At 48.9% G+C, this 14,837-nt stretch overlaps 1 protein-coding gene across 5 annotated transcripts in view; it reads left to right on the forward strand.

Annotated features, from left to right (window-relative positions):
• SYTL3 (synaptotagmin like 3) overlaps nt 1-14,837 on the forward strand; it is a 91,083-nt gene that overhangs the window by 74,808 nt on the left and 1,438 nt on the right. For 3 of the 5 annotated variants that reach the window (XM_061130265.1, XM_061130264.1, XM_061130263.1), the window contains exons 10-14: nt 1,424-1,602; nt 6,638-6,740; nt 9,482-9,652; nt 11,689-11,794; nt 12,806-12,911. In XM_061130265.1, the coding sequence (XP_060986248.1) occupies nt 1,424-1,602; nt 6,638-6,740; nt 9,482-9,652; nt 11,689-11,794; nt 12,806-12,911 (665 nt within the window). Of the gene's footprint in view, nt 1-1,423; nt 1,603-6,637; nt 6,741-9,481; nt 9,653-11,688; nt 11,795-12,805; nt 12,912-14,082; nt 14,289-14,837 lie in introns of all 5 variants that reach the window. The other 2 variants (XM_061130266.1, XM_061130267.1) reach the window with 1 other exon arrangement.

A 14,837-nucleotide genomic window follows, 5' to 3' on the forward strand; every position in this document is an offset into this window, starting at 1 on the left:
TTCTCGGTTTTGTTTTGATCGCTCTCTAGTGAGAGAGACTCAGGCTTCTTTTTTTTTTCTTTTTTTCCCCCAGGATGTTTTACAGTGTTGAGGAACCTGCTGGGAGACTGGCAATCACGTTGAATTCCCTCTTTCTGTAGAGTCAACCCTGAGACTGGTGGCATGCAAAGGGTGGCAAATACTTAAGCAGATTGAACAGCGATAAGGCATTTTGTTCTTTCTTGTCCTTTTTGTTCTTTTGGTGGTTTTGTTTTTCATTCTGGGGACCCACGACAATTGAAACACAACTTATTATTGTCTTTGCATATTTTACACTGTTGTTGTTCAGTCGCTGAGTCGTATCCGACTCTTTGCAACCCCATGGACTGCAGCATGCTAGGCCTCCCTGTCTTTCTGTGTCTCCCCGAGTTTGCTCAGTCTCATGCCCATTGAGTCGGTGATGTCATCAAACCACCTCATCCTTTGCCACCCTCTTCTCCTCCTGCTTTCAATCTTTCCCAGCATCAGGGTCTTTTCTAGTGAGTCAGCTCTTCGCATCAGATGGCCAAAGTATTGAAGCTTCAGTTTCAGCATCAGTCCTTCTGATGACTATTCAGGGTTGATTTTCTTTAGGGTTGACTGGTTTGATCTCATTGCAGTCCAGTGGGTTCTCAAGAGTCTTCTCCAGCCTCACAATTCAAAAGCATCAATTCTTCAGCACTTAGCCTTCTTTATGGTCCAACTCTCACGTCCATACATGACTACTGGAAAGATCACAGCCTTGACTGTATCTTACATGCTCTAGTCCATTTCCTTCTTACCACAACCCTATAAGAACAGTATTAATTTTTCCATCTAGACTTTGACAGGCTAATGACTAGCAAAACCAGCAGTTGAATCCAGCTCTATCGAATTCCCAATCACTTGGCCCCCAGACTGTGCTGCCCTCCTCAGGGCTATTCGTACCATGGATGTTATCTGCCCTTGAAGATTTATCTTTGCAGAATTGCACAGGAGACAGTTCACATCTTCCCAAGTGGTTTGTGTTCAAGAATGAGATTGTGTAACCTTTATGGCTAGGCAAACAGCATATCTGGGCAAGACCAGCCCTTCTGAAGATTCCTCATCTCCATGTTGTTTTTGTTGCTCATTCGCTAAGTCATGTCTGACTCTTTGCAAGCCCATGGACGGTAGCCCTCCAGGCTTCTGTGTCCTTCACTATCTCCCAGAGCTTACTCAGAGTCATGTTCTCATCTCCTTCGGACAGAAAATGTGGCAAGTCATTGTGCAAAGTACAAGGTGGCATGTTTATTAACTTAATGTGAGTCAGGATATGTGCTCTGTGTGAATTTTGATTTATTTGATATCTTGAAACCAGAACTGCAAAAACACACATTGATTAGCTGTGAAGTAACTTGTTATTATCTGTCATTCTTGATTTCAGGGAAGTTTAATCAGCATTAACAGCACCTGCACAGAGATGGGCAATTTTGACAATGCTAATGTCACTGGAGAGATAGAATTTGCCATTCGTTACTGCCTCAGAACTCATTCTTTAGAAATATGCATCAGAGCCTGTAAGAACCTTGCCTTTGGGGAGGAAAAGAAGAAAAAGTGCAATCCGTAAGTTTCTTTGTCTAAGTTTTGGCATATGATAATAGATTTATTGATTCTCAAATTTATATGGAAAAGTGAAAGTCCCAAGAATAACCAAGGCAATAGTAAAAACAAAAAGATGTGTTAAGAATTATTATGAAGCTTAGTAATTCAAACAATGCTTCATGGATGCAAGGACAGACAGGAGGTCAAAAGAGCAGAATCAAAAGTCCAGATACAGATCTTAGGATATATGAGAGCATAAATGATCAAGAGGCTATTAATAATCAAGGTGGAAATGATGACATTCAGTAAATGGTGAAATTCAGTAAATGGTGCTGGCTGGGAAATTTGATTTTCCATGTAGGAAAAATAAAATTCTGTCCACGCAACCCACAAATAGATTAATTTTCTTCCAATTGGTAGATGTGAATTGATATCATTATTTTAACATGCATCTCCCTGATTAATAACAAAGATGAGCAACTTTATACATGCACCCATCACTTAAGGTACACTCCTCTTCTGTGAACTCCCCATCCATATCTTTTGTCCCATTTTCTATCAAGTTGTCATTTAAAAATTTATTTACAGGGGTTTGGCTTTTTTAAAATCCATTTTCAATACAACTCTCCATTGGTTATACATATCTTACATGTCTTCTCCTAGCTGTTACTTGTTTGCTAACATTGTGATAACTTTTCTTGTAGAGCATTTGGTAATGTCTAATTTATTCTTTTTTTCCTTTAAATTGTCTGCCTTTTGAGTTTGTAGGAGAATTCCACCTGAAAATTTTAAATACATTCTTCTCTGTTATCTTCTATTGAAGTTTTTTCAAACTTAGACACTTTCATGTTAGAGCTGGAACTGATTTTCTGTGTATGGTTTAAAGCAAGCCCCACATTTTGGTCTTATTCTTTCCCAACATGGAACATTTTTAGCACACAATTTTTAGTACCAGTTTCTGCTGCTGCTGCTGCTAAGTTGATTCAGTCGTGTCCAACTCTTCGTGACCCCATGGACTGCAGCCTACCAGGCTCCTCTGTCCATGTGATTTTCCAGGCAAGAATACTGGGGTGGGTTGCCATTTCCTTCTCCAATGCTTGAAAGTGAAAAGTGAAAATGAAGTTGCTCAGTTGTGTCCGACTCTTCGTGACCCCATGGACTGCAGCCTACCAGGCTCCTCCGTCCATGGGATTTTCCAGGCAAGAGTACTGGAGTGGGTGCCATTGCCTTCTCCCTTAGTACCAGTTAGGGGGAAAGGAATACTTTGTTGATCCAATCAAACTCTCCTCTGCTCTGAAACCTTCAGTAGCTTCTCAGCGCATTCCTGAAGCACTCTGACTCTCCATCACAAATCCCTCCTGTCTTTCTAGTCTTAACTTCTATTATCCCTCTATCTGTACCTTCTGCTCGAGGAAAATTGGAATAATCATTGTCCTAAAACTACCCCCTGAAAGAGGAAAGGATAGCTCATTCAAAGGGGAAGAATAAAGCAACAGAAGCTTTCTCTGAAAGAGATCTGATGGGGGGTTTACTCAGCAAAGACTTTAAAACAACAGTTTTAAGGATGCTCAAAGAACTAAAGAAAGATGTGGAGAAAATTTTTAAAACATGATGTAAAAACAAAATAGAAATATCAATAAAGAGATAGAAATCCTAAAAAGAAAACAATTCTAGAGCTGTGAAAGCTACAACAATTGAAGTGAAAATTTCACTAGAGGAATTCAAAGGTAGGTATGAGCAGGTGAAAGAAAGAATAGGTGAACTTGAAGATAGGATAATGGAATTCCTGAGTCTGAGGAACAGAAAGAAAAAAGATTAAAGAAAAGCAAACAGCATCTAAAGGACCTTTGGGACACCATGAAGTGAACCAACACAGGCAACATACATACCAGAAGGAGAAGAGAGAAAGCATGGGGCAGAGAGAAAACTTGAAGAAATAATGGCTGAAAACTTCCCCGTTTTGGTGAAAGACATAAGTATAAACATCAAAGAAGCTGTTTGAACTCCAAGGATGATGAACTCAGAGACCCACAGAGACACATTATAAACAAACATTTGAAAGACAGACTCTTGAAAGCAGCAAGAAAGAAGTGAATTGTCAGTACTAGGGACTCCCCAGTTAGAATATCAGCAGATTTCTTATCAGACATTTTAGAGGACAGAAGGCGGTAGGTGCTAAAGAGACAGAGACAGAAAGTGCTAAAAGGAAACAAAACACACAGCAAAACTGTTCTTCAAAAGTGAGGGAGAAATTGCAACATTCTCAGCTAAAGACAAGCTAAGGGAGTAGGTTACCCCTGCCCTGCCCTGCCAGAAATGCTCAAGATGACCCTGGAAGTGAAATGGAAGGACGCTAGACAGTAACTCAAGACATATGAAAAAATCAAGACCTCAGTAATGGCAAAGAGACTGGCGATTACAAAAGGTAGTATAATTGTAAACAGTGGGAGATAATTCCACTTTTGGTTTTTCAAATGACTTAGGACACTACTACCTTTTGAAAGATTATGGGTGTCATTTTGGCTTGTCACTCCACACTTGGTCTTTGACATAATTTAAGAGACTAATGCATTTAAAAGAATTATTACTTTCTGTTTTTGGACCCATGGGCTTCCCAGGCAGCACTAGTGATAAAGAACCTGCCTGCCAGTGCAGGAGACGTAAGAGACCCGGGTTTGATCCCTGGGTCAGGAAGACCCCCTGGGGGAGGAAATGGCAACCCACTCCGGGATTCTTGTCTGGAAAATCCCATGGACAGAGGACCCTGGTGGGCTACAGTCCATAGTGTTGCAAAGAGTCAGGACTGAGGAGACTTTAGCACACACATGCAGATATAATTTTGTAACATCAGCAAAGGAAAGAGGTGAGGATAGAGCTGAAAAGGAGCAGAGTTCTTATGTTGTTAAGGTTAACGTGGTATTAATTCAATTAGTGCTATAACTTTAGGATGTTAAATGCAATCCCGTTAGTAACTACAAAGAAAATAGCTATAGAAAGCCAAAACAAAACAAGCAAGAAAGGAATGTAAATGTTTCACCACAGAATATCAGCTAAACAGAAAAGAATACGGAGGGCACACAAGCTATAAGGCAAAAGAAACAGCAAATGACAGATGTATTAATATTTCTTATCAGTCAACACAGGGTTTGCTCTCTGGGTTGGGAAGATCCCCCGGAGGAGGAAATGGCAACCCACTCCAGTATTCTTGCCTGGAAAATCCCATGGACAGAGGAGCCAGGTGGGCTACAGACCAAAGGGGCCACAAAGAGTCAGATGCACCTGAACACACATGCAAATACAATTAGTAGTTAATTTAAATAAAAATGAATTAGACTGTCCAATCAAAAGACAGAAACTGGCAGAATGGATAAAAACAGAGAATGTAACTGTATACCATCTACAAGAGACTCACTCACTTGAGACCCAAAGACACAAATGGAAGAAGATATTGCATACAGACGGTAACCAGGAGTGAGCAGGGGTGGCTCTACCATCATCAGACAAACAGGTGTTAAGTCTAAAAAGATTACAGGAGAATAAAAAAGAAAAAAAGATTATAAGAGATAAAAGACGTTATATATTCGTAAAAGGGTCAGTACAACAAGATGATAAAATGATCCTAAATATCTGTACATCTAATAACAGACCATCAATATATAAGAAGCAAAAACTGTCAGAATTGAAGAGAGAAATATTGAGTTTATATTGAGTAGTTGAGTTCAGTTGCTCAGTCGTGTCCGACTCTGCGACCCCATGGACTGCAGCACGCCAGGCCTCCCTGTCCATCACCAACTCCCAGAGTTTACTCAAACTCATGTCTATTGAGTCAGTGATGCCATCCAACCATTTCATCTTCTGTCATCCCCTTCTCCTCCTGCCTCCAATCTTTCCCAGCATCAGGGTCTTTTCCAATGAGTCAGTTCTTCGCATCAGGTGGCCAGAGTATTAGAGTTTCAGCATCAGCATTAGTCCTTCCAATGAATATTCGTATTGGGTAAGATCTTATAGAAAAACTTAAACGAACTTCTTTGGCTAACCAATAGTTCTACAGTAATAGTTGGACATATCAATACTCCAATCTCAGTAACAGGACATCCAGACAGATGATAAGAAAGGAAATAGAGAACTTAGCTAGATAACATGGGCGTGTCTTTTATTATTATGCTTTTTGCTGTACAGATATATTTGATATCTCTGGTTTTCCATGTGAGAGGTCTTGTAATGATCAATGATCTGAGTCAACCAACAGTGAGGTGTTGGTGATGAGCCTTGAGTCCTGCTCTGTAAGAAGCATGACTGAACGCGAGGCAGAGGCCTGAGGCTGGGCTCCAGTGGGGACCCCGATCGGGGGAGGGTTCCTGCTCCCTGTGGTCTTTGGAGAGCAGGGCTGGTTTCTAACCCGCTGGGACAGGACCTGGGCACATGGTGTCCCCACCATCAGCGCCACTGCCAGAAGAGCCCGGAAGGACGGCCTCAGGACCTGAGCGGAGGGGTCAGCCTGGGACGGGGCTCCAGGGGGTGGGCGGCCTCCAGACCCAGGGAGAGGGGCTCACGGAGGCCGGTCCTCAGCCGTCAGGACGCAGCGCCCGAGGCCCCGTGGGACGAGCACGGCGTGCAGCATGTACTTTCCGTTTCCATGTTTTTTTCTTGCGGGTTGGGGAGAAGAGGCAGGCGCAGTGAGGACAAGCTGGCACAGGCCTCAGGATCCGGGTGGATGAGAAACCCGCCGCCCACCGAGCCCCCAGGAAGCCCCCGCTTCCCAGGGCATCACCAGTGATAAGTGATGGTGCGTGATGGGTGATCCAGATCCGAGGACGGGGGCATGAGAGAAGCAGGGGGCTTCACACCCCCAGAAACATACACAGCCAGAGACTGTGTAAGCCAGGGCTGTGCTCCCAGCACTGTCACTGGGGCGGCCGCTAAGCCCTTTCTGTCAACCCCAGATGCCGCGGGAAGCGGTGTTCAAGAAACCGCTAACATGCAGTTCTCCTCCTGAACCCTTTGCCCACCCCGCACGCTGGGCTCTCACCCCTGGCTGTCTGCGTTTGGCCACCAGGTACGTCAAGACCTATCTGCTGCCTGACAGATCATCCCAGGGAAAACGCAAGACCAGCGTCCAGAAAAACACGGTGGAGCCGACCTTTCAGGAGACCTTGAAGGTACTTGCTGGGCAAACGCTGCTGGCCTGAGTGTCCCCATCCTGGGCTGGGCCTCTGGGGCCAGAGTCCAGCCAGTGGTTCTTCCAAACTCTTGAGTCAGTTAAATGTAAGTGCAGACACTGAAATATTCTGGCAGGGCTCTGTCAATCAGTGGCAAGTGGTAGAAAATAAATTTCAGCCTTTGTACAGAAAAAGTGCTGAGTCTGATGGACGGTGCATGGCTTTGGATTAATGATTTGCAAGACAATGGTGAAAAAGAAATGGGCTGCCTCGCAGTTTCTAAAGGAGAAGGAAATGGCAACCCACTCCAGTACTCTTGCCTGGAAAGTCCCATGGACGGAGGAGTCTGGTAGTCCACAGTCCTTGGGGCCGCCAAGAGTCGGACCCGACTGAGTGACTTCAGTTTCTAAAATTGGTCTGTTCTGTTGAATTTCTATGACTATCAGAGAGGTATCCTCAAACTAGGGGCCCTGTAAATGAAACTGCTGAGTTAATATCTTTGTGAAAGTACTTCTTTGTCATAGTATCTGGCAGACCCAGGTCTCTCCTTCTTTTATGAAGCTCCAGTACTTTAGCCACTTGATGTGAAGAGCTGATTCATTGGAAAAAACCCTGATGCTGGGAAAGATTAAGGGCAGGAGGAGAAGAGGGACAATAGAGGATGAGATGGTTGGATGGCATCACAGAGTCAATGGACCTCAGTTTGACCAAACTCCAGGAAATAGTGAAGGCCAGGGAAGCCTGGCGTGCTGCAGTCCATGGGGTTGCAAGAAGCTGGAGCAACAATAAAAAAAAAAATTCTGGAAGAATTGTTCAGGTTTACCATTTTCTTTGGCGCTAAGAACTGTGACCGGTGGCTTAGGGCAGAGACCAGGGAGGGACCGCCTGCCACTGGGATACAGGGCGGAGAATTTGCAGGTGATGTCTAGTGAGTGTAGAGAGCATACAGGCATGGGAGGCCTTGAGCTGGAAGGACAGTCCAGATGCACAGAGATGTACCCACTGAAGGCTCGTCAGCCCAGGGATTCCATGCGTCAGGCCTGAGAAGAGAGAGGACTTTGTTTGCCTTCCTTGGCGAGTAGGGGCATTTGTGAACTCCCAGCCAGGGGCCATCTGTGCAGCTGGCACAAGAGTTCTACTCGGGACATGAAAATAGTCCTTGTTTTCTGTGCCCCTGCTGTGACCAAGTGCTTTATGTACCCTCTGAGCCGTGTGTTGGCATCCTCACTTAGCAATGGGGAAGTTGAAGCCTAGAGAGTCTTTAAAAGTACACCCAGGACCCAGGATGGACAGGCAGTCCTTCACAAAATTTACATTCATAAGGACTCCCCAAGGAATTGCTTTTAAAAGCAGATTAGAGAAGGAAATGGCAACCCACTCCAGTATTCTTGCCTGGAGAATCCCATGAACAGAGGAGTCTGGTGGGCTACAGTCCATGGGGTCGCAAGAGTCTGACACATGACTTAGCAACTTTCTTTTCATTTGTGATTCAGTAAGTGTGGATGGGGCCCGAGGTGCTGCTGGTCTGGGACACTCCTCCAGAAGCAAATCACTGACCCTGGTCTTCACGTGGCTTTGCTCACGTACCAGAATTTTGAAAAACTCTGTGCTGCATCACACATTGTGAGCTTACACATAAAATTACTCGTCACACGTTTAAGGTCTTTTGTACTGAAGAGAGGCAGACAAATATCTCATATTTTATGAAATGAGACAAAGGTGAGGATTGACTATAGTTTAGACAAGTATTAGGTACTTTGATGAAGTTTCACTACCTTAGTTAAGGGGCACCCAGAGTCTCAACTCACGTGCGGTGTTTTATCTAGTATATTGTGAGTATCTTGGTTATCCTATAAGACTTCCCGGTTACATTGAGAAGAACCGACCTTTATTCTAAATGTAGAACATCCCAACATGGACCCATCTTTAGACTTTCATAGAAATCATACGTAAGATGGAAAGATGGGCCGATGAAGAAGCCGAGCAATCATGAACAGTGTGTTGGAAACCAGGATCTCGGACCCCTTAGTTCAGCTTCCCAGAGGTCACAGGAGTAAGATACCGGGTTTCACCGATTTTGAGGAATGTGCATGTGAAAGTTGAGGATCTGAAAACCGACCCTCAGTTTTCTAAGCAGAGCACTCCTTGGGGAGACTTCCTGTGCTCCACGGGGTGTGGGTGCTCCCCTGGAAGACCACGCATTGGGGGGCCGGGGAAGGGTGAACCGTGACACTCGATCTGAGTGGCAGTGGCTGTGACCTTAACCCTCGTTCTCTGAGGTCGGTGACGCTGGTACCCCGTGGAGACTAGCAAGCCAGGGTCTGCCGGCCCAGCCTCAGGGCCTTGCCGGCAATGGAAGTAGGTCTTACTTTGCACTGTGGCCTCAGTCAGCCAAAGGGAGTCGTCCTGTTTTGTCAGGAAAGGGCCACCAATCAGGGAGGCCCCTGAGAGCAGCAAGGGGTCAAGGAGGGCCGCCCAGTGTGCAGAGGTGCCCTGAGGCTGGCAGACCCGGGGGACCGAAAGCTTTGCTCCCTGAAGCACCTGTCTCTGAAAGGGCGCAGATGCTGCGTGGTGGACTGTTGGTCTGGACTGCACTCGCGGGGCTCATAGCCATGAAGAAAATAACCAGATTAATTAAGACTTTAAAGATAGAGTATGGAACGAGGGGCAGTGTGGGAAACAGACTAAAAGTCGTCCGGGAGCTGTGAGGCCAGGCTCACCGTCTCTTCCCGCCTCCGCAGTACCAGGTGGAGCTGGCCCAGCTGGCCAGCCGGCAGCTGCAGGTGTCCGTGTGGCACCTGGGCGTGCTCACCCGGAGGGTGTTTCTTGGAGAAGTGATCGTCCCTCTGGCCACGTGGGACTTCGAAGACAGAGCATCGCAGTCCTTCCGCTGGTATCCGCTCCAAGCCAAGGTGAGCTCGAAGGTCTCCCTGGCGGCTCAGATGGTAAAGAATCTGCCCGCAATGCAGGAGACGCGGGTTCGATCCCTGGGTCGGGAAGATCCCCTGGAGAAGGGCATGGCAACCCACTGCAGTTCTTGCCTGGAGAATCCCGTGGACGCAGGAGCCTGGCGGGCTACAGTCCATGGGGTCGCAAAGAGTCGGACACAACTGAGCGACTAACCACAGCCCCCACCCCCAGCCCGAGAACCACACTGACTTGTCAGAGGGATCCCAGAAGATCCCTGGGAGCCGGGGCCCCTGCCTGCCTGTGACCCTGCAGTGGGAGCTTCGGCCCGGCTCCCTGGTTGGGGGGTGGGCTGGGGTCTCACCTGCTCAGCTGTGTTCAGGGTCCCAAATAGCCCCACCCTCAGTGTGGTCCAGACACCAGCACAGATGAGGCCAGGGGTTCAGGCCTGGGTGACAGCCTGGTGGGTCCACACGCTTCCCAGATTTCGGGGTCACCTGCTGTCAGCTCAGGAGTCTTGACCTTCTCGAGCTAAAGTCCACACCTGGAGGCAGGCAGGCTGCCGGGCAGGTGGGACTCCATCCCCTCCCAGACCTGCGGGGCTGTTGTGCGCCGTGCCTCCACCCCCAAGCAAATGCTAAGAGGTGATAATGGCCGACCTCGTGTCCTCAGAAAGACCGGCTGGGGTCCCAGCTCAGCTAGGCCGGGAGGGCGGGCCAGGCTGGTGGCCACGCAGGGGAGAGGCCGGGGAGAAAGGGCTGTGTTTCTTGGGGCGGCTGCTTTGCCCATGTTTCTATGCCAAGGCCCAGGACAGGGAGAGAGCACGGATGAGAAAGGGGGGACGTGGGCTCTGTCACCTCCTAAGAGATGGCAGCAGGGTATGAGGCCACGTGAGAGTCTGGCAGGGCCTTTACAAGGGCTGGGCCGGGCCCAGGCGCCCTGGTCCCTGTTTTCCCCTCCAGAGCCCTCGGGGGCTGTTTTTCAGGATGCTTCTGCTTAGAAGTGGACTTCCTGGTGGCTCAGATGGTAAACAAAATCTGCCTGCAGTGTGGGAGACCCAGGTTTGATCTCTGGGTCAGGAAGATTCCCCCAGAGAAGGGAATGACAGCCCACTCCGTGTTCTTGCCTGGAGAATTCCAGGGACAGAGGAGCATGGAGGGCTACAGTCCATGGGGTCACAAAGAGTCGGACAGGACTGACTGACTTAACGCTGCACCTCTTCTTAGAAGCAGCTCTGGTTTCTGGCCTCTACAGTGTTAAGTCCGGGCCTGGCAGGGTCCCCCCTTCCCTCCCATCTGTTTTCCTGTGGGGTCTGCACAACGCCCCCCAAGTCCTCTCCAGTGTCCTGTTCTTGCTCTTCTCAGAACCTCATTTTATCCTCAGACCTCCTCTTGGAATCTCTAAGGTCAGCCCAAGACGGCACTTAAATCCCCGCTCCTCCGTGAAGGCTATCCTGATTTTCCCTGCCAGATGCGGTCTACGTGCCCCCCCCGCTCCCACCAGCTCCCTGTCGAGGGGCCCCATCCTGTCTTCTTCCCCCAGGATCTTATTCAGGTTAAGGCAGGTCGCCGCCAAGGCTGGTCATCTCTTTGATAAGCAGGCGAGGAGCCGAGATTTCCAGACTGAGAGGCGTCCCTCCTAATCCCGGCTGACAGACAAGTGACTCTTCATGCTGGATCGGGGCGGGGGTCTGCTCACAGGCCCACCCTTTTGGCCCTGCCAGGAGGGAACCATGGGGTTGTTGCAGATTTCTGGAAGCTGAGGGTGGAGGCTGCTCCCTGCTGGGGGATAGGAATGAATCTAGACGCTTCTGTTCCCCTCCCCAAACCTCTCCACTCACTCACTCGCCAGGTGGGAGGCTGGCGCACCTCCTGCCCCCGTTCCTGGGCTCTCTCAGACCTGCAGAAGCTTTGCCGGGGTCGGGTGGGCAGGGGGAGGTTGGAAGGGGACACTTATGGACAGCACTGAGACAATGAGAGGAGTCCAGGAGGTTCTGGGGGCTGGGGAGACCTGCCTCTGAGCTCTGCCTCATATCCCACAGGCAGAGAAATCAGAAGACAGCCTTCCCACCAATAACGGAGAACTTGCAGTCCGGGCCAAGCTGGTCCTCCCTGCAGGGCCCAGAGAGCTCCAGGAGGCTCCAGAAGGTGGGTGGCCTCCTGCCTGCAAACACCTGTCCTTCCCTGTCACTGTACCCGAGCCTGGGGCAGCAGATGGCCTGAGAGGCCGCAGCCTTTCCTTTCTGCTGCCTGCTGAGCCCGCATTCCAGAACACCCACCAAACCCGCGAAACCCAGCCTGCTTCTCTGGACCCCTCAACTTAGGAGGGAAATCAGTGACCAAAACCAGGCTTGTGATGCCCACTCGACGGGCTCTTAGGATGCCTGCCTGGGGGCTTCCTCCCAGGCGGCCAGCTTGCACGCTCTCTCACAGGAGAAACAGTCCGGCCATGGCCCTCTGTGTGGACCGACACCTGCATTATGGTCCAGTTCGCCTCCAACTCCAGGCTGAAGTGCCTGCCAGGCTCCCAGTGACCGGCTCCCTGCTCCCGCGCCACGTGGGCAGCAGCTGCTCAGAAGGGAGGAGGGTTCAAGGTCCTCAGCTTCACGAGGTGTAACTGACTCAGATAACGGGGGCACAGGAAAGCGGGGAGGGTGGAGAGTGAAGACCGGAGAGGAAGCAATTCCCCGTTATTAGCAATGTTGTTCTCAGCTGCTAAGTCGTGCAACCCCGTGGACTGCAGCACACCAGGCTTCCCTGTTAGTGATCTCCTGTTTGATAGAAGAGGGAATTCTGCTGCCCATGCTTGCAGGACCCCCAGCAGACCAGTAGCTCACACCCTGTGATCATCATAGCCCCTGGACAGAGGTCTCTTTCCCAGCCCACTGGCTACAATTGGTTAAAGCTCCTGCTGCCTCCTCTCCTCGGCTCTTCATGCTTCTTGGCAGCTGCTGGGTGCCTGGGTTTTGAATCCTTCCCTGATGATGCAGTGGGCAGCATGTGAGCAGGGCCACCACGCGTTGTGGACATGGTCCTCTGCTCTCTTGTTCTGGGGACCTGAGGGTTGTAACACATCCTCTGGTTAAGCTACCAGTTTCAGGGGATGGCCTTGCATGCTGTAGAAGTCGGGTTGATGGTAAATGCCAGCTTTCCTTCTAGGGACAGGAGACGAGCCATCACAGAACGGTCAGCTCTGTTTGGTGGTGCTGGGAGCCAAGAATCTACCTGTGCGGTCAGATGGCACCTTAAACTCATTTGTTAAGGGGTAGGTATTCCATTGTAATCAGTCATTATTTATTGATGACCATCACACATACAGGCAGGGCTTCCCTGGTGGCTCAGATGCTAAAGGATCTGACGGTGATGCAGGAGACCTGGGTGCAATCCCTGGGTCGGGAAGATCCCCTGGAGAAGGGAACAGCTACCCGCTCCAGTATTCTTGCCTGAAGAATCCCGTGGACAGAGGAGCCTGGTGGGCTACAGTCCACGGGGTTGCAAAGAGTCAGACACGACTGAACAGCTAACACTTTCGCTTTCATGACACATATGGCATTGTCCCTGTAAGGGCACACCAAAAGTGTGAGCCACTTTAAACTTATTTTAGCTTTCCTATGAAAACCCAACATAATGTGTGTTGAAGACTAGTTTCCAAGAATTCATGGTACTCAGGCGTGCTGAAGCTAGATTTGGAATACGTTTTAAACTAAACCCAAATCCTATCAGTCTTTCCCATGACACCGGTGACAGCTCCAGTGACTGAGGGGAACATGCAGAAAGCAGCACGGTTAGTAAATATTTCTTTCGCTTGACACTGACATCTCCTCTTGGATTAACAGTAAGACGGATGACTGCCTGTCTCATTCACTACGCGTTTAATGGTGTCTTGGTGTCTCCAAAAGTAAAGCAAACACCGTTAATAATTATACAGAACTGCTAAATCCCCAGTCAGTGACATAATGGAAAAATGACGGCTTCCCTTGTCTAGATAGAAGTGGGTTCGTGTCCTAAGCCTGCCACTTATCTGTACGGCCTTGAGCAAGCGACTGACTTAGCCCTCCTGGATTTCTTTTGTCTGAGAACAGGGTTAAAGGAGATAACGTGTGTGCCGAGTGCTGCTCCCTGGGTAGCCTCCTTGTGGCCTGGTGGTGGTCACACCGAGGAGGCAGATTAAGACTAGGGCCACGTGGCCCAGAATCCCAAAGCACCCTTAATCCTCGGAGCAGAATTCCACTCTGAAAGTTGGAACATCCTAGTGAGAGATCACAGAGCCAGGTCTCACAGTTCCCATGCTCGCTCCTTGCTTACAGTTTTTGTTCTGCGGTGGGTTTATGAGCACTTTCTGAGCACTTGGTCTCACCAAGGAGCAAGTACCAGCAGGGAGCGGGGCCGCGTGGCGGGCCGAGCTTACGTGGTTTTGAATCTTTTTGCCTATGCAGCTGTCTCACTCTGCCAGACCAGCAGAGGTTGAGACTCAAGTCCCCCGTCCTGAAGAAGCAAGCCTGTCCCCAGTGGAAGCATTCCTTCGTTTTCAAAGGCATCACCCCTTCGCAGCTGAGGCAGTCCAGCCTAGAACTGACCGTTTGGGACCAGGCCACCTTCGGGGTGAACGACCGCTTCCTGGGAGGTGCCAGGCTTGGTTTGAGTAAGTCTGTCTGATCTTTAGTGACCATTCTGACGTTCATACCATTAAAAAGAAAAATTGTTTCCATGGTGGCAGGTAACTTAATTGGCTTTGAAACTGCCTGGTGGTTTAGTCACTAAGTTGTGTCCGACTCTTGCAACCCCATGGACTGTAGGCTGCCAGGCTCCTCTGTCCATGGGCTTCTCCAGGAAAGAATACTAGAGTGGGTTGCCTTTTCCTTACCCACCATACATGGCAGTTAGTCTAGTTTTTACAACTGAGCGGTAATACAGCAAAGTATTTCAACGATTTAAATCGGATTTAGATCTGCTAAAGAAACAAAAAATTACAGGTCTCAAAATGGGCTGGGTACAGCCTTTGCTTTTGTTTCTGGCGTCAATCATGAAAGGATTATTTTCTTAAAGGAGAATATCTTCTTAACCCAAACAAATGGCAATTCAGAAATGATTTCATTAATGGAGCGAGTGCTGCTGGCTTTTCCTGGGGCAGCAAGGCTCCCAAAATGCTGTGACGACCAGGATATCCAGACACACTCCCAGGGCCTCTGAG

This window comes from Dama dama, chromosome 26 (genome assembly GCF_033118175.1).
Source record: "Dama dama isolate Ldn47 chromosome 26, ASM3311817v1, whole genome shotgun sequence".
NCBI classification, from domain to species: domain Eukaryota; kingdom Metazoa; phylum Chordata; class Mammalia; order Artiodactyla; family Cervidae; genus Dama; species Dama dama.